A 26,892-nucleotide genomic window follows, 5' to 3' on the forward strand; every position below is an offset into this window, starting at 1 on the left:
GGTCAATTTCCCTTTTCCTTATTATCCCTTTATGTTTCCTGAACATAATACATTGGTACCACTAGAGAGTAACAACCCACAGCATGATGCTGCCACTACCATGCAGGAAAGTTAGCCAACTATTGCTTAGTATGAACGCTTCACTTTGAGGCCAAGTACCTTCATCTTGGATTCGTCCGATTGTAAAGGTAAAGATGGAAGGTCTCCATCCTGGAGCAGATGCGTCTTTCTTGGTTAGTAAAAGTGCTGTAACGATTCAAGTACCTCAATTATTACAATTCCTCGAGGAAACTGTATCTGCCTTGAAGTGTCGTCAAATTATGTTTTATTATTTAGCGCACCATGTTCCGGCGGGGTCATTTTTTGTGTTGGGCAGCGCTCTCACTTCTGCCTATGAGTTGTTGCTAAGTGCTAGCAGCTCAGCGTCCAATTTTCTGTGTTTTTATCGTTTTTTTTCGGGGGACAAATAAGAGTTCTTAAATTGACTGGCACAATGCTAGAAGTACGACAGCCTTTCTCCTCCTGGAACTGCCTGGTGGCCGGGTCATTGCAAACGGTGGGAAGAGCGCTGCTGGTAAATCTATGCAAGTCAGCGTTTTGGTCGGGAAATCTCTCTCTCTCTCCTCCTGATTACTCAATTAATTATAAGAATAATCGATTACTAAAATATTCTTTTACAACAGCCCTAGTTAGTCATTTCTATTTCTATGGTGATGTCAAACTGGCTTCGCTGAGTGACAGTGAACTTGCGTTTCATCAGCTTCCAGCTCATGTCAAGGTCCTCTTGCTTCTGGTTGGTTCTCGAACACCCTGCCTGACTTCCTGTTATCTGACGCTGACCGTTTGGGTCAGACAGTTGGTTTTTGTGAGACAGCGATCCCTAAAGTCTATTTGCTGACTCATGGCTTAGTATATTAAAAGTCGCTGTTATCTTACAGTGCCGGCAAGCCTTACAGACCACAGAATGGAGATTTGCATCATCCTTTTTAACTCAAGTGTATTTTCTTCCGCTGCTAAACCTCTTTATCTGCCACTGATTTATATCCTTTTAGTGGCAGCTTGCAGACAAATGGCCCAGCTTGTGGGTTTGTGTGTGTACACTCTGTGGGCGGGTGTGTGTGTGTGTGTGCGAACATAACTGTGTATTTGTTCTCTATTTGTGGTAATTACATTTGACCCGGCCAATTGGCACCTCTGGCTAACAGCACCACTCTGTCCTCCACGCAGCTCCTATCTCTCCATCTCACTCTGTTAGGTAAGTGATTTATTTTGGCCTCAGGAGTGTGCCGGTGCTGTGATGCTGACTGCGCTCATCAGATCTTTTACTTCACTTCACTTGCATTGTCCCGAAAAAATCCAACATGAGTATGAGCAGAATTTTTGTCACACCAGATTTAATTAACGTACGACAGAAGCGAAACTGGTTTTGCAAGGATCCATGTTAGAATATTTAATTACTATTAAAACCAGGGCAGTCGTTGCTAATGCGTTAATCCGTGCGGTTAATCTAAAATGTTTATTACATGATGCAGATTGATCGCACTACCGATTTTGACCTAAAAGATGCTCTCCCACGTAGAGTTGTTTTGTTCAAAGTGACGCGTTATACGGTCTTGTACTGCGGTCAACAATACAGTTCCTTAGCTTGATTTTTGCACATTCTCTCTGCTCTTTCCTGTCAGATTACAGTCAAATAGAGGCCACTGGTCCCAAAACAAAACAAACACAGTGAAGGATGTTTGGATTAAACCAAGGTAGCATGTAGCCGAGTTATTGCGAAGGTAAATTTTACTTCCACCAAAGAAAAATCAGTTTATAGTAAACATTTCTAAATTAAGATTGAAACAAAATGACTTTTCTTTCTGAATATGAAAACCTGGAAAATTGAGATGTCTGGTTATTGAGACAATAAAACATTTTTTAAACATTTTTTGCATTTTTACATTTCATGTTCCCAATGTTAAGCATACTGATTAATAGTGGTTAATCACAGTGTTAGAGTGCAATTAATCTGATTTTTAATGGATTGACAGCATTGATTAAAACCCAAATCTAACCACTATACTCTACCCTATGCACTGAAATTCTGCAGCCATCGGTTCTGATTCCTGTGCCTGTCTGATTTTAGTAAAACACTGCTCCCGAAAGAGAGAAACTGAAATAAATAAATCGAAGCAGCCATGGCCTCTGTCTGTCCTCCTTCCTCTCCAATAAAAACCTTTCACCAACACTTTCAGCACTAAGCAGGGGAAGGTTTCTTCTCTAACTTAAATAGAAATAAATAAACTTGCGATATGTGGCGAAAAAAGAACAGTGCATGCACATTCACACTATGACTCAAATCATGGTATGGAAAGTCCAGGTTTGGGAAGCCAAATTCTGAATGTCTGATACAAAATGGTATTTTATCTTAACCCTTCCAGACTGAACGGATCGGCGACCATCCAGCCAAACTTTTAGTACCGTAATCCCGCCACACGTTGCGCTATGTGAAAAATTCCAGCGGTTTCTGAAAGGGGAGACGTTGCGCTTTCCAGCCAATATTGGGTTATTACGGTACTTTCACCTCCGCCGTAGCAGGAAGTGAAAGTAATCTGAAAGAAAGACTCTTGTAATAGACGGTAAATTGCGAAAATAACTTGCTAGATATTGAAAGCTCCAGTTGTTATGGATAAATGGGCAAATATATTTACTCACAGGACATTTAAAGAACTGCGTACAATAAAATAAGCAAAAATATTCAGGTAGAGATTTGAAACCTTGGTATAAAAGGGTTAATGAATAAGAAACCAAATAAACTGATAATATGGGTGCTGTTGTTTGTTTAATTATTTTATTCATTTAAAGGAGTTTGCTGATAATAATAGCAATGTAAGGCTCAACCGTGATCCAGTCATTCTGCTAACAAACAGGCGGTACTTATTTAAGGACGTAGATAGAAAATGCTGGCTATAGTGCATTCCTCTCTGAGTAAAATGGTTTGTTCCAGACATTGTTAGATGAATATTTTAGATTAAAATTTGATTGGACAAGGCTTGCTCAAAGAAAAGCAGAACACTAAAGGACACTTAAAAGCCCTCACATGCTTTGAAATGGAAGCGAGGCACCAGAAAATGTGAAAGAAAACTGAAAACTACTACTATAATGGATTGAAGAGTAGCAAAAGTCGCAGAAACTCAGCCAATAATCAGATTCACCGAAGCCAAACAATCAGTCCAATTGTTGAACAAACAACGTAGGCTTAAAGGGACTAAGCATTGCCAAGGAACACACTGACTGGCCTAAGAAATGGAGCAACATCTTGTCAAGCGATAAAACCAATATTTTGCATTCCATGCACTGTGAAGCACTCTGGCTCAGGCACTATGGGGTAAAGATGAATCTTATGCTATTTTGTTGGGCCTATTAAAACATCAAGCCAGAGATTATGGATCAGTTTGAATACATCAAAATACTCGAGAGAGGAAATAGCCTTAAAATTGGCGCCAAAGCTTAACAGTATGTGTGCAGCATCTTAGTTCCAGAAGAACATAAATAATCTCATGGAGCAACCTCTAAAACCTTTAACCTACTATGTTACAATAAACGTGCTCTGTTTAGGTCAAAACCAAGAAATGTAGAGGAAGTGATGAAGGCACATTTGTTCTTTGACTTCAACATACGGTAATGGTAAAGGAGTTCTGAGAAGTGAAATATTTAAGTGTTTTCAGCCAATATTGCCTTTTCCTCACTTCCATTTTGGTTTGAAAGAGATTAGGCACAAATAGTGTTAGGCACAGAACTGCATATTTGCTTTGTGGTGAAAAAAATCAAAATTTGAAACCTTGTGGAAGATACTGATGACTAGAATGAACAATTGGAAGTCAGTCAATCAATCAATCAATTAAGTTTATATGTACAGTGAACCCTCGTTTTTCGCGGAGGTTGGGTTCCGAAAACAACCCGTGATAGGCGAAATCCGTGAAGTAGTTACCTTTATTTTTTACAATAATTAAATGCTCTACATTGAAACCAAAGAAACAAAAACTGTTTTCAGGCCCAAGCATTTTTTAAATGAATATAAAGCTTTCTTACAAATAACTACAGTAAAATAATCATTTTAATCGTCAATACGAAGTACAGTAGGACAAATTGTGACTCGCGTATTTCACTGTTCCTCTGACTGACGCTGCGGCCTGACTCCGCTCTCTAGTGGCTTTTTCTTCTGAAGCCTGTGGTGCAGGTGTGTTTTTTCTAGAGAAGAACATAGTTATTATCGGTAGTTGTTGTTGTTGCTCTTTTTTCTTCTGGGCAAAAATATTTGCCAAAATTTGCCAAGCTGTATTACGTATATTTAAATACTGTAACGTTATTGGCACACAGGTAGAGAAGAAGCACGGAGACTGCTTAGCCAATCAGGACGCAGAACACAATGCGCTGTGAAAAAAAAACTGCACAAAAAACCCCGCGAAGCAGCGAGGCCGTGAAAGGTGAACCGCGTTACAGCGAGGGTTCACTGTATTGCACATTTCAGCAACACGGCAGTTCAAAGTGCTTCACATTGTGACAACATAAAACAATACCTCATCAGGCATATATCATATAGTTAACAGTTTTGAAAGCCAATAAAAAATGGAATATACGTATAAATAAAAAGATATACCCGACTGGTACCAGGGTGAAGTGGAATAAATTTAGTCTTTGGTGCAAAACGTCAAGTTTCACCACAAGATAAAAACAAAAGTCCTGCTGCCTTCATCCTGCAGGGCTTTAACTCAAGTTGCTCTTTAAGAGAGAGAGTGGGTTTAACGACTGGATTGACCCAGCAGCAGTGTGCTAAGGAGGCCAAGTCTCGTTTGACTTTCAGCATCTGCACAAATGTTTTATGTGTTTGTCTCTTTTGGCGACCGCTGTGTACGCTGCACGCTGGAACGCCGATTTTCTCTACGCGTAAGCGCGATTCCCGCAGGATGCCCCGGCACCGGCGGACCTCCCCGCCCGCCCGTCTCTGTGCGAGTGCAGCTTACGGGCCGCTCTCCCGGCAAACCTAATTTACTGTCAGCCGTGGCTGCCAGCGGGTTACTGGAGCCCACCGCTGCTAAGCCCGTGTGACCAATCACAGGAACACCTCGCCGGCCGGGAGGCTGGGGACGAGAGAGAGAAATTGTGGATGTACGTATTTATTACTGGTCCAGAATGCTGTTACTTTTATTACTGGCTTTGTTCTGGCTGAGGCTCAGTGTAATCATTTTTGGTCTCTCCTCCAGTTTCACTCTCTCTGTGGTGCTTTCTCAATCTTCTCCCCCTTTTTCTCCGTAAATTCATACAGGCGCTAGGTCTTAACCTCTAGCTCGCTGCTCTTTAAGCTTCCTTTAGTCTGCAAAGACGTTTTTAACCTTTATGATGGCAGAGGTGTTTTACACATATCTATAATTCAAGATGATCAATACTCTGACTCTGAATGTGTGGTCATGAAACACATTGCAAGGTGCATTCTTTTCTTTTCTGGGGATATTTCATCTGTTGTCAAAAAAAAAACAAGACATATTAAATATTACAGTCTAGATCTATATAAGAATATCAATACCAATGAAACAAGCAATAATTTGTCATTTTACATACATTAAAGTAAAATGATAATCCATTATTGCTTTTATGTACTGATGGGGGGGGTGAGGGATGCTTGCCAAAACTACTAAATTAAAAATGAATTAAGTAGGACGAGAAAATGGAGGATTACGATAATTTATACTACAAATTACAAAAGTGTGAACTAGTCAGTGTGTACAGATAGTACAACATGTTGTACGTATATACCACTTTTATTTTCTAATGCCTGACGGACAGTGGAAATGTAATTTACATGTCCACCTGTAAGTCATATTGCCTTATTTGGTCGTTCCCTCCCTGTTGGTTTCCTGTGATTCTCGTTCCCCAGGGGTTCCTCTCTGACAGCCATCTCACTTTTGTTTCCCCCGATTCTCTTTCTCGGCCCCGTCATTCTGCAGGCCGTTCCTAACTGGGCTTAATTGGACGTATTAGCTTTGAGCGCTAGCAGGAGTTCAGCATGTTTCCAGTTAATCATGAGCAGACTTCCCAAACGGCCGGCTCAGTGGGGAGAAACAGGCTCCAGGGACCAACTCTCAGCCCTGCAGAGGGGGCTGGGAGAGTCTGAGTGCTGGTCTCTTGAGAATGCCAGCAGGAGATTTTTTTTATTTCTCTCCAAAACACTGGGTTCTTGAAAAGAGGAAGAGAGGCGCACATATGTTTTTTAACTGAGGTTGTCTCTCTGGACAGCTGAGCATACAGTGATCCAACATTGCCGGTCCTACGGCTAATAATCAATGACTACGATCCATTATTTATCAGCTCATATTTGCAGTCATCCCGTGACATCCTGCCGTTAAAGGTGAAGTGTTGCTTTATGTCTAGTCTTTGAAGGTGCTGTAATAAAAGTAGACACTTATTTTTACAGCACTCACAAACGATTCGAAAAGCCAATTAAACACCCAGAGCGAAAACGGCAGATTAATCTTCTGATGCCAGACTCCAGACACATTGTTAAACGGCCTGGTGAGTTTTAGCGGCTCGCTTCAGAATTTATCCGGCCACATGACCCGGCTCATCCGTTTTGATATAGCGTGCCATCGGGTGTCCGCGGCACTGAAATAAATAGCAGCCCCCCATCGTCTGACTTGTCAAGGCGATTCCCAGGTGGGCATGAATCTGCGGTTCAAATATATCCCCTATAACATATATTTAAAGGCTATTCGGGGAGCTGACGGCTACACGCATTCGCACGCTCGTTCTTATAGGTCTTGCCATCCACCATATTTGTAGACTTTTTCTTTCTCTCAACCTGGTTGACATGGCTTCACAGTAGCTGTCTCAGAAATGAGCTTTTCTCTGCTTATGACTTCTCCTCCACATGGACTTTTACAGTGCTGCGGTAAAATCAATTACTGCTTTTGGCTAGCTGAGCGAGGACAGGAAGAGCTGGCTGAAGAGAAAAGGTCAGGAGGAGAGAGGAAGGGACATGACGGCGTAACATCTTTTATCGCTACGTTATTGAGCCTTTAAATGCTGAAAGTGGGCTCTGGGGGAAGAAGTGATTAAAGAAAATCAAATGGCTGTAAAGTTTTATTTTGTCCCATAGGCTCTATGTACAAACAGTATATAAGTGATTACAATTTCTCTTAAATTTCATGTTGCTTTTGATGGAAACTCTAAACTGTCGGAGACAGACTGGAGTGATTTGCAAAAGTATTCTCACCAATCAACTTTTCTACAAAACTTTACATTATTTGGGGGGATTTTTATGAACAAAGTAGTACATATGTTTTGGTTTGGGTTTTTTTTTAAAGAATTTTACAAATAAAAATTAGAAAATTGGGGTAATTTGTATTCTATCCCCTCTGAGTCAATATATTGTAGAATAATCTATTTCAACCAGTCTTTCCTAGAGAATATGTCTCTAGTTGTGATTGAGGTTGAATTTATTTTTGGCCAGTCGTTTTTTGCAAAATATGTGGATGAAAATGTAAAACAGTGTCTTAATTTTTGCTTACAGTGATAATTTGGCTTGAGCTCAAGAGAAATTCACAAGAATATATGCAGAAGAAGAAGAAGCAGTACTATGACAAAACATTAAAAAAAATACAATTTGTCATAGTACTACATAAAGTAGTACTATGACATGTTTATAAGAGAGAAACAAGGTTTCCACCAGATAATTTGCTAAGCCCGGTGTTAGGAGATACTAGGGCGGTCCATTAGCGGTCCAGTGTGTTTTTGTGTTAAAAGCTACAACACTTCTTACATCCATGAGCAGGCATCATAATTTGGGAACTTATGCCCAGTTTAGTGTGTCAATTATGAACCTAGCTTAATCCGTCTTTATGGTTAGTGGTGTATAAAAAGGGCGCAGTTGGTAGCACTGTTGCCCTGCAGCAAGAAGGTCCTGGGTTCGATTCCCGGCCCGGGGTCTTTCTGCTAGGAGTTTGCATGTTCTCCCTGTGCATGCATGGGTTCTCTCCGGGTACTCCGGCTTCCTCGCACAGTCCAAAAACATGACTGTCAGGTTAACTGGTCTCTCTAAATTCTCCCTGTGTGCATGGTTGTTTGTCCTGTATGTCTCTGTGTTGCCCTGCAACAGCCTGGCGACCTGTCCAGGGTGACCCCCGCCTCTTGCCTGGAATGTAGCTGGAGATAGACACCAGCAACCCTCCCGACCCCATTAGGGACAAAGGGTGAAGAGAAAATGGATGGATGGATGGATGGATGGATGGATGGATGGATGGATGGATCAGTTTAAAATAAGCAAACTATGCTTAGCTTAGTGGGGGCACAAGTAAAGCCTGGAGGCCCGCCAGGCTTATAAGACTCTGAGGGGAACCCTGTTATGTAATTGTATGGAATATGCTGGCCACTTTGTCAACATTCTGCCTAAAGCAATCGCTATCCAAAACATTTACTGCTCTGTCTGATGCATCATGCGTAACGCATTTGTTTGAAAAGTGAGATTCACTATTGATTCCCGTTCACAATTGGACTGCAATGAGTGAAATCTCTTTCAAACTCATTTGTGTGTTTTTACTTCCATTTTTATTTTAATTAATGCCATTTTTTGGTGAATTCCGATGTAAATGTATCTTCACCTAACACCAGAAGCCCTTCAGTCTGCCTCCAGGCCCACTGAAAGCTACTAAGCGTCATAGACCTGCCACCATCCTTCTTTAACCCTCTATGGCATGGCGTTGCCCTCAGGCAACAAACCACATAGCTGTACCTCACATTGCTCCTTTATTTTATTTTTTGGGGGGCATGATTTTTGACATATTTTTGTCCAAAAAAAAGTTTTTTTATGAATATAGTTTTTGTTTGATTTGTATTTCATTTCTCATAATCAGTGTAGACAATCTTGGTGTTCTAGACCAATGTTACCCTGAGGCAACAAACCCAAATCTGGTTCCAGGAGGTGTCAGAGTCCGATTTTATGATTGACATGTAATTAGGGACCACCAAGCTCCCAAAGAATGCAGGAAAATATTTCTTCCCCACAAAAATAAAAAGTCATGCCATAGAGGGTTAATAATTTCCCCATCCTTGAATTATGCACTTATTAATTTTTACACTCAGCTGAACCCTGTAATGGCGTGTGCTATAGTCGAGTGTGTTGGTAATCAGAAAGCCAAATAAGAAATCCTCGGCTGTGATGACGAAGCAGAACCAGACATCAAAGTCAATGCGAACGCAATATGGCCGACCTTGAGCCGAAACGGCGACGAGCTCCTCCCGACGTCGCGGGAAAATAACGATTATGTTCACTGAAGTGTGAATGCGCGGCCGACCTCATTATGATTATTGTTCCATTTGCTGCCGAGATGGCGCTCGGCGTTGATGTAATGGAGTGACTTCATAAAAGCAAAATGACACGCACACAAGGTGACAGACAATTGGCCAAGACGGAAGCTGTCTTTATTCCGGCTTCGCTGTGCATCGCCGCTCCCTGAATGTGTGCGCTCCCTCGTTCCTGTCTGATGTGCTGACTAAGGCGTTATGTCTTTATTAGATGTAAACTGACCTCGGGTTCACCAGGGCTCTCTAGCCCTGCTGGCACGAAGACCTCTAACAGCAACACACGGACCTTTCCTCCGTCTGCAGGCTGGCCAGTACAGGCCTCTCTCCAAATAAACTGTGAGAGCCTGCGCCAGGAAAGAAGAAACAAGAACTTTTTTCTTTTTTTCCAGAGGTATTGAGGGCAAAGCTGCAGTTCTGTAATTAGTGAGTTTAAAGAGGGAAAAAGGGTAAATAGAGAGAGGAATGCAGAGAGCGAAGGGAAGCTTTTGAGAGGAAGAGGAGTTATTCAGTTGATTCCTTTTATTCGATGTTCCTCAGGCATCCTGATCAGCTCTGGCGGCTTAGCCTCGTCATTAACAGCTTTGGATTTAATTAGCAGTCATTAAGCCTCTGTTTTACTGGAGGAGCTCACAAATATTTAATCACTGTTTGGGTAATGTACCATGCGTAGCGTTGTTGGTATGAATGCAAAGGGGAGAAACATTTCATTCGTTTAACGTTCTTTTATCGGTGCGCTGCATCCGTAACAGATACGGCCTAAACATTTAGACTTACACCAGGATTTCACGTTCACCAACTTTCTTCTTCTTTCCTAAGAAATTTGACACTGAACAAGTGAATAAATTACATAATGATGAAAATATAACATTGTTATTGGAGCTGCTTCACAAAGCAGGGGCAGAGCTAACAAAGCAATCCAATCAAATCAATGCAAAGGCCCCCAGGCCAGCGATGATACACAGTGAATATTTACAGATAACATAACTTGGATCTGAGAATTTTATCTCCCCTAACTTGTATTCCAGTTGCAAGTTTGAAAACCCAGTGGGACTTGCTAACTGTTGTCACGATTGTTATCATGAGTGTGTTGATTGGAACCCAAAGGCATACAAACAGGTGAGGAGCTGATGGTGACTTTTTAATGAAAGAAAAATTAAACAAGAACTTGCAATGCAAGAAGAGGAACATTGGGAGCGAGGGGCAGGAACGAACGGGAACACCCAGTTCCCGTTCGTTAACAACCGGATCCGGCAAGGAGTGACTGAAGGAGAGGGGGCTAAATAGTGAAATGTTGATTGCTGGAACAATGGACTGGTACTAATTAGGAAACAAGGTGCAGCTGTGAGGAGAGAGCAGAAGGCAAGCTGAGGGAGAGAGAGGAAGAGATGGCGCAGAGGGGCAAAGAGGAGTGAACAAATAGGGTGACGAAAGAATAACTAAACACAAGGAATGAAAATAAACTGAAAAAACTATGAACAGATTGATGTGATCAAAACACAGAGCACAAATTATCTAAAACTATGAACTCGGGAAAAGACAAAAACGACCCAAAATCCTAACCAGACCCAATCAGTCAAAAATCAAGTTGATACTCTTGAGGTTTTTTTGCATCTAAACTGCAAAGGATCTTGTCATAAATACATGTGCAGATTGCTGCGTGCCACTAATTTAATGTCAGACAAGAAAACTTTGGAAAAGCTTTTTATAATGTCCAAATCTCTTACTACCTGTACATAAATATAAATGTTTCACTTTTAAACAGGGAAAACAGATGCAGATAGTTTGTCTTCCCTTTTGTTAACCTTTATCATTTCTTCACTCGTCTTTCCAGGCTATGCTTGGAGGCCAGGGACCCCTACTGCGGCTGGGACTTCAGGCAGCGCAGATGCACAACGCTGGAGGAAAGCTCCAACATGAGCCAGTGGAAACAGAACATCACCGTTTGTCCGGTAAGGCCGACCCCTCTCGCTGCGTTTACTGCACGCATCCATTGTGTCGTTCGGCCCAAACTCAGCAGATTGTTTATCTCTGCACACGTCAGCGTTTACATCGCTGCGTCTGTCTCCTGTTGAAATATCAATAAACAGTGGCGGCCCTGAGCCTCTAGACGTCAGGAAGCCGCCATGTGTTGAACACATGAAGTATGTGTTGGATTATGAGGTTTTCCTAAGCTTTTTGAGACTTTCTCATCTTGTCATCCCTCTAGGTGGGAGCTTAGTTTACTCTGCCCAATGAACTGTGCTAATGAACTGGACTCACGTTGTTTTTCTTTGTAATTACTTGGTGTCTGTTTCTTGGTAATTATGTGATTTCGTATTAAAGAAATAAACAAAAAATTCTAAAACAGGAAAATTCAAATTTTCCATGATTGGGGACGTAAATGCACTGCAAAAAAACACCAAATCTTACCAAGTAATTTTAGTCTTATTTCTAGTCCAATTATCTTATTACACTTGAAATAAGTAAAAACTAATATACAGGTATCTCTTCAGTAAAGAGCTTGTTTTAAATAAATATTAATATTGGTGAAAAAGTATTTGTTCCGTTGGCAGATAAATTTACTTATTACAAGACAATTTACACATGTTTTAGGTGAAATAATCTGCTAATGAGACAAATACTTTTCACCATGATTAACAAATTATTACTCAAAACAAACTTCTATATCTTGCTGATAAGTTACTTTTGCATTAGTTTTGTCTTTATTGAAGTTCACTAAGATATTTGCATTTTAAATTAGACAAAAATACTTGGTAAGATTGTATGTTTTTGCAATGTGTGCAATGATAAAACTAAGATATTCTCTCCGATTTAAAATAGATTTTGAGATTCTGTAGGACAGCTTTATAAGAAAAATGAATCTGTTTTACAAGTTTAAAAACTAAACAATATCAAATAAGCAAGCTTTCCATCAGTAGCTTGAGCGAAGTAAATTGTAAAGCTTGTGTTGCTTTTTCATTCCTCAAAAATTCACTTCACTTATAACAAGACAAGTAGACTCTGTCACTGATGCACCGTGAGAATGATGCCTGTCTTCCAGCTGCGGAACCAGACCATAGATGGCGGCTTCGGGTCCTGGACTCCGTGGCACCCCTGCAGCAACGAGGATGCGCTGGACGGCATGAGCTCCTGTTTGTGTCGCTCCAGATCATGCGACAGCCCTGCCCCTCGGTGCGGGGGCAAAACCTGTGAAGGGCCAACCATCGAAGTCTCAAACTGCTCCAGGTCAGAAGAAAAAATGTGTTTATTTCAGTCGTAATGTAATTTGAGCTGAGTTATAAACTAGGACATCTCCAAAGTTATACCCACTTAAAATGGCTTAAAGTCACACACACGCATTTCAAATTAAGTGCACACAATTAGAAACTCATTCCTTGGCATCGTAAAGGAGATTTGCTCTGCTCAAACCTTAAGATTGGCTCCTGACTGTTGAAGTGAGCGTGGACATTATGATCAAATTTAAAGAGCACGCTGACGCCCTCAGAAGACTGTAGCAAGTCGTGACTCTGGTAACGGATTAAAAGAGTTCTTAAAGGCATTTCAAATCAGTCATTCCGCTACACATAAAGTAATTCACAGGTGGAGGACATGCAAAGCAACTTCCAACATGTTTAAGTCTGGCTTTCCTGGCATGTTTAGCCCAAAATCACACTGTAAGATGCTAAAAGAAGGAATGGGAAAAACTTTGTTCAGAGACGGGCTACAACAGCTGTCAGACTATGATTATCAAAGCCAAAGAGTTGTGAGGGAAGAGTGTCTTAAATTTTGATGTGTGTTTAACACTCTTTAACCTTATGGTATAACTATTAGAATTTAAACAACAGGTACCAAGAGTTTATTTGTCTTTACAAAGGCAAGTTTTCTGTCAACAAGAAAGAAAGAAAGCCATGCACTGCACTGCAAAGACTGTAATAATTCCAAAAATCCTTATCTTAACAGCAGGGGAAATGTGGTTGTGTTATCCTAGGTGGTCAATTAATATTTAACAATTACAATGATGTTTATCCACTTAAATGTCTTAAATGTACAGACTAATTTTGGTCTGTACATTTAAGTGTGAATATTCTAAAATAATTAATACTATATCTACCAGCTTCTGCAGAAATGAAGAAGTAGAGGCTTAGATCCAGTTAAAGTCAGTCTGCAGTACTTTCAAACAATAACCAGTAAAGTTTTAGATTTTGTAACTGCTTTCAAGCGGTTGTAGAAACATTTATTTTAAATCGTTCCAGATTGTTTGCTGCGTTATTGATCCTGTTTTGATGGTGGCTTTATGGCAATGTTCCTGCCAGTGTTACCTTTATCAGGAATCCCCCAAGTTGTTTTCCAGACAGTAAACCCTCTGTGAATGACCGACCAATCTCTGAACTGCATTTTTATTCAACAACTTACAAACATTTAACATTTTATATTTTGCAAACAGCTCGACTCATTCATTAACGATACAATTTCTTTTTTTTGTTGTTGTAGCACACAGAAACTGATTAAGTTGGCATTTTGGGCCTGTTTCCTGCAACTAGATTTTCTGAACGCAAGAATGATGAGGGATAGTGAGTAACCCATACACTATAAACCTTGCTGGGTTAATTTCAACACAGTTTGAGTTATTCTACTAACCCAGTATCTGGTTATAAATGGACAAATCCTCCAGTGGATTGATTTAGTGTTGGCTTCATGGTCTGGCCCAGCATACTGGGTTAGGTTTTCAACACAAAAAATATGTTAAAGTGACATCAACACCATCAAAGTGCAGGTTGAAAAGACATAACCTATTACCTAGATCGCTATTAATTTGGTTAGAATGAAATTTTTTTTTATCTTAAATAGTTAAGGAAAATGAAAACCCTGTCGTGTCTATTAATACTTTACCGATAAACATCTGAATCTGCATATTAGAATCTATCTTCTGTACAGAACACTGTATGAAATATAACTGGGTGATGAAGACATTATTGTTGCCTCTTGTTGGAGCAAGAGGTATTATAAGTCGGGAGCGTTCCAGTTGCAAATTGGAAAACCACTCATTAAGTATAAACTTAATGAGTGGGATTTGCTCATTAAGTGGTGCTACATACTGTGAAGAACCCACATAGCAATGTATTTCTCTTTGCATTGTAAAAACATTCATAAATAGAAGCTATACAGTATAATTTGCATGCCTGATTTCATGGGATGTAAACTGAGCTAGTACATATTTCATACTACTTTGACCATGTTGCATCAGTGAGCAGCCATATTGGAAATTGACCTTGGGGGTGTGTGAAGGACACAGACATTTCCCTTCAAATTTCAACTTTTGGCAGCATTGTTGTTGAATTTCCAACCGCAGACTCAGAAAATGAGACTTCAGAGTAGAAACTGAGTGCAGATTACAGCCCATTTTTGAATAGCTAGTAGGCTGCTAGCATGTGCTAACTAAGGTAAAAGAAAGGTACCTAAACTAGCGTGCGCTAAAGTCACTGACACAAGATATACATCTTACCATTTTCATTTTATTACACAGAGATTCAGTAATATGTGGTTGTTGCATGTATAATTTAAAGTTTCCGCCTGGGAAGATTTGATGAGCCCTCTTCTTGTCTTGTCTCACATCCAAACAAACTGGACTCGGTGCTTGATTAAAATCACAAAACTATGATTACAGATTGTTTCATTGGCATCACACCATAATTGTAGCATTGATTTTGGTGACAGGAGGTTCTAGTTTGTTATTTAGGTGACATCAAGTTTTCCCCTGAAAAATTCCTCACTTCCTTTGTCTCCAGCAGAAATGGGCCAATCACAAAACAGAGACAAAGAGTTAAAGCCCTTTCATCCCTCTGGATAGCTTTGGCAGATTTAATCCTTGGTATGGAAATTAAATTGTGCTTTTGTAGAGAGTGGCAATTAAGTCACGAGGAGAGCTTCCCAGGAACAAAGCACTTTAGCAAATTGAGTGAATGTTTCCTAGTCAGAATGAGCTCGTTTTTTTCTTCTTCTTCTTGTGTTTCTGCTCACAGAAGTTCAGAATTAGAGCAGCGAGTTAAAAGGCAGAGCTGAAAGGTTATTTTTGATTTCTCTAACTTAGTATCGTATTAACGCCTTGTGAGAAAACAATGTTAAGTCATTAGTAGAAAAATTAGGTTTCCGGATAAAAGCGGACCCAGAGGTTGCCAACGTCTGCCCGTGCGTCTGTTGCCATAGAAATGGAGGCTGGACACCGTGGTCGTCGTGGGGACAGTGCAGCACGACCTGCGGCACAGGCTTTGAGCTGCGCCAGCGCTCGTGTAACAACCCGTCACCCCGGCACGGTGGACGCGTGTGCGTGGGGCCCACCAGGGATGAACGGTAAAATAATCTCTTTTAAATAAACTTTTGCATTGATTCCCTTAGAAAACTACATTTAAAGTTTAATATTTAAACAAAAGCATAAACAAAAAAGTTTGATACATGTTGTTTAATTTATAGAAGATGCTTTAACCCTACTTAAAATATTACAAAATTTTATGCAATTGGTAAATAATAGCAATTATGCTTGGTGGATGCTAAAATCCACAAAATATGGTCATATTTTGCGACTGGACTTTATCACATTTAGGGAAGTTTCCACATTGTGTCTAAATTACATAGTTGTGCATCATGTGAAACAACAGTTTAATTTGAACTTTAATTAGAAAAGACTCCCATCTTTTCTTAAAACAATTCACATCAAAGAGTTTTTTCTGACACCATTTTTACCTCCATTGCCTGTGTTTGTACTAAACTCATCCAAAAAATGTTTTTATACAGACTTCTTGAATGTGCAGTTGTAGGTTTGAAGACAGACTAAGGCTGAATGGTAAAGGAAAGGTACTTGAATTGTGTCATGTTATGTTTTAAAATATGTTGGCAGGTAATTTAATGCCTAACCAACCGTTGATCTAACTTCGCCGTTAAGTACGATCGAAACTAACTGAAATTTTCCGGTGACGTTTTGCAATTTTCAGTCACATTCAGCAAGCTGAACACCTCCCACCACTGTCTTCACAACAGGTTCTGCAATGAGGGCGTATCATGTCCTCAGCCCATTTTTTGGACGCCGTGGGCCTCGTGGACCAAGTGCAGCACAGAGTGCGGTGGAGGCATCCATTCCAGGGTCAGGTCCTGTGAGAATGGCAACACCTGTCCAGGATGTGCACTGGTAGGGAAAACACGCACTCACAAATACACACTCTGACCCAGAAAGTCAGAACTGGTGGGTGTAAAAAAAAAAAAATTTAAACTGATGCAAAACCTGGTATTTTAGTATTAAACATGAGTTTGGTGTTTTTATTCTTTTTTTGGATTCAGCAAGAAAAAACAACACTATCAAGATATTGAAAAGAAAACAAAACAGATGAAGGTTTTGATGGCATGCAGCGTAATTATGACTTACAGAAGAAAGAGTCACAACTACAAATGTTTATATCAATAAATGCAGCACATAGTATGCTTCTTGTACACATTGACAGAGAAGAATCTAGCGAATAACCCAATCCTGATGTCTTGAACAGCTGAATAATGTTAGTTTATGTTAAAGTAACTTTATTTCTAATAAACATTTGTGACGTTAGTGTACAAGAAAAAGAAAGAAAGAACATATACACGCCTCAGACCAGCTGTCGAACATAGTTGTGGTGATGATTTGAGCTAAAGCTGGCTTAAGAAAAACCGCAAGCTTGTAGTCTGAATGTTGAATCAGCAACAGAGTAGGTAAAAATATCAATCTAAGCCAACAGAAAATGTGTCTCCAGTGACGTAAAAGACGGCTAAAGTCACACCAAATTTACACTTCAGGATACAGAATTTCTTTGCGTCACCAATTTAAGCTAATTTAGGAAATGCTAGTGTAAAACAAATAACTACTTTTCTGCTTTTCATCTATGAATAAAACTTGTCTGTAAATTTCCACTGTGTCCTTCAGGAGTACAAGGCCTGCAACCTGGAGGCATGTCCAGAGGTGAAGAGGAACACTCCCTGGACGCCCTGGATGCCCGTCAACGTGACCCAGGGCGGAGCCCGTCAGGAGCAGAGGACGCGCTACATGTGCCGGGCCCACCTGGCCGACCCCCACGAGCTGCAGATCGGACGGAGGAAGGTGGAGACGCGCTTCTGTCCAAATGACGGGACGGTGGTCTGCGATACGGATAGTAAGTGGCAGACGCAAGTACAGCTCTGCGCTTACAGCCGCCAATAAGGCAACTCTATCACCTCGAGATGTCTGATTGCTCAACTTATTTTCCTTTTCGTGGGTTTAACGGCTCGCTTATAGATCACAGTGATAGCGTAGTGCTAGATTCTGAGGTATTGCAAAAGATAAGGACTATTACTGCACCCACTCAATGTCCAGAGAACACGAAGAGATAAGAAGCAGCCCATATTTGTATTCACAGAGTCACACTGGAGTTTTACATTTCGCCGTGTTTCGTATTTGCAGCAGTTTTCTGCCATGTAAACCAGACGCGGCTGTCGAGGAGCCGGACTGAATACATTTGTCCTAATATTGGATTTTATTTTGATGCAACTGTGATCGATGGTGCGTTGCCTGGCTTTCTACAGCCCATTGACATTTCCATAATTCTTTTCCCCAAGCAGCAGATACCATCAGTGTCATGAATTAATATCTTTTTCACCGAAGGAATTTTGATGCCTACGGTTTTGGGCTATTTTACATGCTGCAGCGCATTTTGTGGCTAGTCTTCAGCTTTGTGCACACCTTGAGCTGCCAATCCATGACAATTATAAAACAGCAGTCTATCTCTCTGTGGGTTATTGTTAGACAATGTAGATCCTATAATCCTAATATTTATACAATGCTTCCAGCATTGCCAAACCCAACATGTTCAGACACATTGCTAAAGCTCAAAGGGATAAAACAGAGAACATTTGATGTACTTCATTCAGTCTTCCTGTTATCTGCTGAACTTGAACTCTTTTTAAACAGCTTCTGACATATTTGTGCGTCCTGACCTCACTATAATAACGAAAGTATCAGTCTTCTTCAGTAAAAAGCTTCTACACCAAAGAGTGTTGTTAAGACGTGAGCTGGTAGCGTTTATGTTGTGTGTTGATTGTTTTGGAAAAAGACAGGATGTTTGGTTTTTAAACCAGATGGTAAAGAGGCTTGTTAAGCTGAAATTTGGCTTATTCTGGTCTCTGGTCTACTTATCAGTGGATGTCTAATTTTTAGGAATTAAAAAGAAAACACAAACAAGAGACGTATTCATAAAGATATTTGTGTGCAAACCAGAAAGAAAACTCACAAAGAAATCTTATACTTTGTAACGAGCTTCCCTAGCAAATAGCATCTCTCTCCACTGACACATGCTTCCCACATTTAAATGAGGGACTCTCCATGATGTTTAGGGGAAATTCTGTCTTTATTTATGTGTAAATTACAGCCGTAGAAAATTAGTTTGTATTCTAAAAGATCATAATCATTTGCATCTGCATGTATCCAGGGCGTCTGTGTTACTTTCTGATGCAAAAATAAAGCAAATGCCACTTGCAAAACATTGCAAAAAAAACAAAAAAGTTAGCAGATTAAGCAGCACTTTGTGAATTCCCCTTCGAAACGTGGTCAGGGTAGCACCAGGGTCTGAGTTCAAATTGCCCGTCTGCTTGCTGCAGCTGTTTTCATTCGTTAAGATTAAAAAACAAGCCCTAAAAATGACATCATTATCGTCAGTAGTGAAGATAAATTTAATAGTTTACGGGAACTAGAGTTTGAATTAGTGATAAACCTGTGAGTGACCTGGAGCGGCTGTCATCCAGAGAGCAGAAGTCAACCTTAAGGGCTCTAAGCTAAAGGCGGCTGGAGCCGCCGCAGAAAAACGCTGCAATCGTGGAAGAGCAAAGTGTTTTGTTTACATCTTTGTATAAGTAGCAATAGGACAGATGACTTTGCAGAAACATGCTGTAGCATCCACTCCTGCCATGTTGTTTTTCTCCTGAGTGTCACAATAATAATCTGCTAAATGTATTTGTTCCTTCCTGAGTAAAGCAGAATGAAAAAAATCCAGTTTTATAAGAAAAACGATCAAATAAATCAAATTAAGCGGCAAAAATGGGAAAATGGCTGATAATTCAAATAAATGAAAACTCTCGTTATTTGAAATAAAGAATTTTTTTTTTTTCCAGTTTAATCAAAGTGGACATAAGAAGGCCAGTTTTTGGTTATTTAACTTTGCTTTTAGTTAGTTATTTTCCAACAATTTACTGATTTTAAGGACCTGATGTACTTTTTCTTACAAAACCACATTTATATATCATGCAGTCAATGAATACCAATTGTGAAATCCTTTGTAAGCTTATTACTAAGTTTTCAAAGGACTCCAGCAGAACTGGATCCCACTCACCCTGTGCTGCCACTCAATTTTTTATTTTATTTTACCAAGATAAAATCCCACTGAGACAAAAAAACTCCTTTTCAATTGAAGGGGGCGCTGTGTACACAGTGCAGATTCTGTTTAAGTCTTTCAACATTGGTTTTCTTTTTACCATTCAGAGTTCTGATGGCTCTAGATAGACAGTTGGTCTACCATAGAGGCCTTTTGGACGATTATTGCTTTCCTTGCCTGATTTTTCAGTTTAGGTCGACGACCATGTCTTGGTATTTTCCAGACTTTAAGTCATTTGGGAGAATAAGTTGAATTAGTCAAATAATGTGTAATGAATTGGAGAAAAAGAAACATAATGATTCACTGGACTATAAGTTGCATTGATTTAGAAGTTGTCAGACATGAGGGAGATCTTGTCCATGTTAACGATGTGATCCGGTGACACTTTGTGTTCAACAAACCTATGTAAACTTTTGGCTGTATTGGATGTCTGCTGGCAGTTTCTGACACACCAGCGTCCATGTTCTAAAGTCGGGGAGTCGGGAATGACCCGCTCCTCCGGTGAAGCGCGCAGTGGGGCAGAGCAGAGACGCATGAAGTAAATATGTGGTGACAGTGAGGCTGGTGCGTAGCATGAAGAGCTAACACCAAGAAGACCCTGTTGCAAATTCTATTATATCTATCTCTTTGGCAGCTACCAGGGCGTGAAGACGTAGATGAACTGTTTACAATCATCAACAGCTGTTCTAGGTGTTTCAGAAAGTAGCACCGACAGACAGACACAGCTATCTAGACGCACTACAGTAGGAATGTCTGACGAGGTAGCAGATTGTCAGAACATGGGCAGCGTGTTCTTTTTGTACTGAATGTGGACTTGTTCCTCGAGCTTTGGCCATCTAGCTTTCAGCCCACAATTAGCTTACCTCGCTGCCGCAGATTGTAATGACTGTGTCATGTATGTCTCTATGAATTATGGCAAAAAAGAAGACGTATATAAGTCGCTCCGGACTACAAGTGACAGTACCAGCCAAAGTATAAAAAAAGTGTGACTCTTGCCTTGCAGGAACAAAGTCAGAGTTTGAATCCTGGCCTGGAGTCTTTCCGCGTGGAAAGTCCAAAAACATGCCAGAAAGGTTAATTGATCCTTCTAAAGTTTCCCTTAGGTAAGAGGGTGGGTGTGTGTGTGTGTGTGTGTGTGTGTGTGCGTGGGTGTGTGTGTGTGTGTGCGTGTGTGGGCGTGTGTTTGTGTGTGTGTGTGTGTGTGTGTGTGTGTGTGTGTGTGTGTGTGTGTGTGTGTGTGTGTGTGTGTGTGTGTGTGTGTGTGTGTGTGTGCGTGTGTGTGCGTGTGTGTGTGTGTGGGTGTGTGTGTGTGGACGTGCGCGGGCATGGTGGGGTGGGTGTGTGTGTGTTCATGGTAATATTACAGTGAGAAGCAAGCATGTAAAGATTTCTCCCAGCAGATCCATGACACACCCATACATCCCCCGTCAGACCCGTTAGCTCCACTACATGCTGTTAGTGACGAGCTCACAGTCCGGCACTAAACACACCCACTGACACGCAGGGACTCGCACACAGCGGTGGACTGATGTTTGCCACTGGTGGCCTTTTCACACAGCCCTCTCCTACATTGATTATCTGTCTCCCCATGTCAGCCTCCCGCGGGTCGGCTGCATCGACTTTAACAAACTGATGAAACACCGGCAGCAGGGAACTGTGGGATGCAAAAGATACAGACCTTGAGGAGAAAGACGGTGAAAAATGCCTCTTGGTCTCGTCCTGTTCGATTTGCATGCTTCCTGTCGCTGTTCGTTGGTTTAAATCCTGAATATACCAGCCGTGGTTATTATTCTTCACCTTGAATCACACTGGGGTACTTTAATATATTTTTTTAAATCTCTCTATCTGTAGGCCTGGTGGAGGAGTTGCTAAAAACGCCAGTGGTGAGAACGGCAGCGACGAGCTGGTCGTCATGGGAGACCTGGTCCAGCTGCTCTCAGAGTTGTGCCAAAGGTTACCGCACCCGTCGGCGGACGTGTTCCGGACCGGAGGGGAAGAGCGCCCCCGTGGCATGCCGTGGCTCCCCTGTGGAATACCAGGACTGTAATGTGCAGGCATGTCCCGGTGAGTGAGTCCAACTCGGCTACGTTCACAGTCACGGAGAAACAATCTCAAAACAAACAGGTTGTTCAGATCAGATTTTTTTTTTTTTTTTAGATAAATATGCGTTTAGTTTTATTGCTGTTCTTGAGGATCAGCAATAAAACTGCTTCCTTCATTATTCACATTGCAGTACCTCTTGTCACATCATCTCTGAATTGCCCACTTTGTAATCCTGCTGGTTATTCTTTGTTTGAGACATAACGGTGTAGATCAGCCTGCAGTGTCTGTGAGATATTTCAGGCATTTCAGGATGACTACCTATTTTGGGAAAGAACAACCCCCCTTGGCACGGACATAAGAGCTATAAAACACATTGAGTGCACATAGGAACCCCCTAAAGCCTAACTAGGTCCTGTTTTAAAAAACATAGTTATTGCACTTTGTGAATTATAGACAGAACTGCACTTGTTTCCTGTGAAATGTGCTGAAGTGTTGACTCCTAAAAGAGTTCAACAAGTTCATTTTAGAGGGGACTTGCAAAAGTATTCATGACTCTTAATGGTTTTCACATTATGCCACACTGTGACCAAAACCCCAGAGATGTTAATTGTATTTTTATGGTATATATCAACTAAAATCTAGTGTCTGATTATGAAATGGAAGGGAAATGATGCATGGTTTTCATATGTTTTTTCACAAACAACTCTTTGATGCATGTCTTTACCAGCTCTGCAGATCAAAATATCCAACATATGCTGGGTAGAAGCCGCCTACGAACAATCCCTTTTAAGCGTCTCAATTGAATTTAGCTCTGGACTTTGACTAGACCATTCTGACACGTGATTATGATTTAATCTGAATCTTTCAAAAGAAACTCTTGCCCTTTACCAGTCTGAAATCCTTTGAAACTCCTAGTAAAAGAGGTTGGTCCATTTAACATATAGGACAAAGAGGTGGAACAAATTATTTACATTTTTATTTTTTTCAATGGGGGAAACGTGTTTCCAAATTTTCAAGATCCAAACTGCTTGCTTGAACAATGTGTATGCAGACATTTCTCAGTACGTTGAAATTTGTTCTCGTAACATGGCAACATGGGGAAAAGGTCAGAGGGTATTAATTCCTGTCCAAGGTACTACGTGGCAAGTTTTAATGTTCTGAAAATGGAGTATTAGCTTGAAATAAACAGATTAATATCTGTACAGATGATATTTGAGGAATACTTTCCAAATGTAAAGCATTAAGTTTACTTGTTAGCTTACCTCAACAGCTCCTTCTAAAAATGTATTTGCTGTAGGGGAAAATGCAAGAAGTAAGCTGATGTAAAGTCTCTTATGCTGATGCCTCCAGCACATTATGGGTTCCTAAAGAAAAGCGAAGCAAAAAAAAGAGGCCGTTATAGAGACAGAGTGCTGGGGGTCAATGATAGTTATAGAATACTGCTGAGTGGGCAATTAACTTCATTAGCTAATGGTTACCAGCAGCCGCAGCCGAACAAATTAAGTTATCTGTTCCAAACTCCTCATCAAACCATCATAATGAGCTGACCCGGACGGCACGGACTGGCTCTGCTTATTAAACACACACACACTCCTTTAAACAGACAAACACATAAAACGAGTAGACCACAGCGAAGGGTCTCCTCTGAAGAGACGGACCTTTATCTTCTCGCCTGATATCTTCTGAATTATCGATTTGTGTTTGTCTGTGTTTGAATGTTAATTGTCGGCGTTCAAATGAAGACCTTTGTGGCCGAGACGTAGAGAGACGTAACCTCAGGTAGCCCAGATTGCAGCGAGGAGTCATTTTGCCAGTTCGGTCACGTTTCCGTGTGGCCCCCAGAGGACGTGCAGGTGAGAAGGACGAGGCCCGTGACAGAAGAGAGAATGAGTGTGAAATAGTAATTGATGATGAAATTAGAGGGCGGGATGGAGGCAATGAAGATGGCCGAAAAGATTAAAATATAATGTCCGCGTCTCCATCTGTGCAGTGGAAGCAGTTGTCTGCGGGTCCGATCGGCGAGGCGGTAAGAGGACAGAGCTCCGTCTTTCATTACGGGAAGCTTGGACTGAAAAGCAGTTCAATTTAAAGTTAAATTTAAAAAGAAGAAATCCCAGTTCGCTTTTGAGAGTCGAACATGAATTTGTTAGCAACATTTTTAAACTTTAAAAGCACACACCAAACCTCTACTTAAGAGGAGTATTTGATTCAGCCACAAAGCCGTTCGTCTTCTTTGTCTAACGAGGCAAACTGAGTCTCGAGAGTTATCAAATGAACTCTGCAGCACCGAGAGTAAAAACTCTGAAAGTCTAACAGTATTCTCAAAGCCACATTGCTGAAATTTTGCTTTTTGACAATGACTTTTACATTGTGGGGTGGACAGAAAATAATTTGTGCCGCACTTGTTTCTGCCTGCAAAGAAGAAAAATAGCAAAGGATATCAACAACTAACTAGACGTGGGCGATTTTTAACAGTATTAGCCTCAGAAATACCACAGTTTATATCATGGTTTTAAACACAATTGATGACGATGGCTGGATTTCTTATTAAAGTTGTGGTAATTTTATTATTTTTTAAAATCAGTTTAATACACAAAACATGAGCCACATTAATATGTTTAGAGTTAGTTTTTGCCGGTCTGTCCTTTAAGCCATAACTCTTGGCAGCTAACAAGCTGATATTAGTTGGGTTCTCTGCTTAGCTAACAAGTCTGAAGTGAAATGCTTGACAGACACGCTGCAACCCAGAGAGTTTCCCAGCAGCCAAACTGTTTCTGTGTAGTAGCTGTGTTTTAGCTAGCTGACCAGTTGTGTGCAGCAACAGGTGGGGGAAGGGAAGCGCTGCCCATTCCCCGTGACTATATCCAACAATAATTCTCAATATGCTTTTCTTGGAGTTTTTAAAAATCTGACTAGATTTATTTGTCGCTGCCCATTAAGTCTTGATTTTTGATTGATAACCAAAACTGTTTGACTAATGAGAGCCAAAATGGAGCTAATATGAAACAACAAAACTACTTATCCCATTCATTGCACAGAGAACAACTCCAGTTTTCATCTGTTCACCAGTTTTAACTCAACTTTATTTATCGACATTTTTGCCATTTTGTACCTGTAAACAAACCAGTTCGTACCTGTGTAATTAAACCGATCCCACAATTTAATTTTAGCCGAGTGTTTTCATAAACATAGGAGACGAACAGTTCTCAAAATGTTTAAACTGAAAACTGTTTATTACTCTATGTTCTAATTTATTTTTGTCCCGATTTCTGTTTGGGAACGTTAACTATTAAAATATGATGACGTCCCCAGATAGCTGACCATACCTGCTGGTTGATTTAATATAGAAATCGTACCATTTTCTCATTATAGACTATAAATAGGATGTAGAAGATTATTCCAGATAATTGTCTGTCAAAGCAGGTACAAAATGTTCCCATGTACAAATTGACATTTGGTTGGTATGAAACGTCCTGGATGAACCAAAACAGCAGCACCATCGCAAAAGCAGTTAAAAAAGCATGAGTGTCATTTAATAGCTACCAAAATTTTAAAAAGTATAACTTGTTTTGCCTGATAAATCTGTTCTAGCTAAGGAAATATTTTATATTTATAGTTTATCGGTGTGACTTGCTGTAACTCGGTGAGTCAGATGCTCATCCAGTCAGGTTAGAGTCAATCAGTCAGAGATGTGGCTCGCTGTGAGAGCCGGTTAGCGTTAAATAGTAACATCCTGCTTCACTCTCTGTCGTCCTCTCTGCTAAACAAGTCTCCAGTCTGCCTCTCAAGTTACCTGGCAACGACGCCTCCCTGCCTCCGTCAGACAGACATCAGCCAGTCAACCAGACGGTCAATGAGTCACCCACACCTTTCTGATTAAATCAGACGAGGCATTAGCAGTCCCCCTCCTCCACCCCACGGGAAGAAGAAATCAGTATGTTATTCAGGTAGAAGATGTGGGAGGAGGTGTGATCAGTGAGACGGCAGCAGAAGGGTACCAACATGTTGTTTATGTCCCACGGTTATCCCTAGTTTACCAAAAAAAACACATGTAAATATATGGAGCATACTGAAGTTGAAGACAGATTGCGTTTAATGTTGTGGGACTTGTGGAGAACTCAGTTTGGTGGGTTGGAATAGAATGGGTGCAGCTTTGTTGGGCTTAATTTTGTCATGCATTGTAAACTTAATTCTGTGCTAAATTTTGATTTCCCAAAAAACAAAACAAAGAAAAAAAACTGATGCAGTTGCCCAGTGAGTCTGTTAGCTTTCAGTCATATTTCTAGGCAGATTTGAGTTAAACAGAGTCTTTAAACACTAACTAGTGAAATACATTTGTTGTATTAATATGCTGTAGCTTTTGAAAGATTCCCACACTAATACATTTTTATACCTACATTATTTAAAAAAAAAAAAAAAAATTGCAGATATCCATCATTGAGAGTCCTGCCTGAGATTCTGGACCAAAAACTGAACTGCTACTGCCGGTAATACAGAATACAAGTCAAACAGTCAGACCAACCAGAAATATTTCCAAATTGCTCTGTCTTGTAAAAAAGAAACATATGGCAGTCTTTTTTTCAGCCAGCTGAGTGACTGTGCGCAGCAACACTACTTTACTGTAGATGGAGGAACAGCAGCTTTTAGATGATGAACTGCAACACTGTTTGCATGAACCAGTCACATATTCAACAGTATATTTCTGCTTACACACACTGCTAAGGGATCCGCTTGATTATTTTGTTCCTCGTTCTTGTTTTTATTTATACAAACTGAAGAATTTAAACGACACCTTCATCTACCACCATCCTCCATGTTTCACAGGGCAGCAGACCACAGACATCTGACCAACATCTGTAAAGATTCGACTTCAGAACCAGTTCTTTCCGAGTTGTTTATATTTGGTCTGCTGCTGAACTCCTTTTTCCAATGTGTCAGATGCTAACAACAACCAACGCAATTCTTGTTTTTTAGGACAGGAACCTGTTTTGTCTCCAAACTCTATTTTACTGTTTTCACTTGTGCGGTGTAATATTTTCTGTGGTATTCGATGTGGAAAATGTGAAAACACTGATACAGGGCAACCTTAAGATTTAAATGGCTTGAAAAGAAA

General features: G+C 40.5%; 1 protein-coding gene across 3 annotated transcripts in view; it reads left to right on the forward strand.

Moving 5' to 3' along the window:
- Positions 1-26,892, forward strand: part of sema5b (semaphorin 5B) — a 236,644-nt gene that overhangs the window by 193,792 nt on the left and 15,960 nt on the right. For all 3 annotated transcript variants that reach the window (XM_023336501.1, XM_023336503.1, XM_023336502.1), the window contains 6 exons: positions 11,171-11,288; positions 12,380-12,564; positions 15,523-15,666; positions 16,351-16,498; positions 17,261-17,486; positions 21,588-21,800. In XM_023336501.1, coding sequence (XP_023192269.1) covers positions 11,171-11,288; positions 12,380-12,564; positions 15,523-15,666; positions 16,351-16,498; positions 17,261-17,486; positions 21,588-21,800 — 1,034 coding nt within the window. The remainder of the gene's footprint in view (positions 1-11,170; positions 11,289-12,379; positions 12,565-15,522; positions 15,667-16,350; positions 16,499-17,260; positions 17,487-21,587; positions 21,801-26,892) is intronic.

The sequence above is a fragment of the Xiphophorus maculatus genome, chromosome 7 (genome assembly GCF_002775205.1).
Source record: "Xiphophorus maculatus strain JP 163 A chromosome 7, X_maculatus-5.0-male, whole genome shotgun sequence".
NCBI classification, from domain to species: domain Eukaryota; kingdom Metazoa; phylum Chordata; class Actinopteri; order Cyprinodontiformes; family Poeciliidae; genus Xiphophorus; species Xiphophorus maculatus.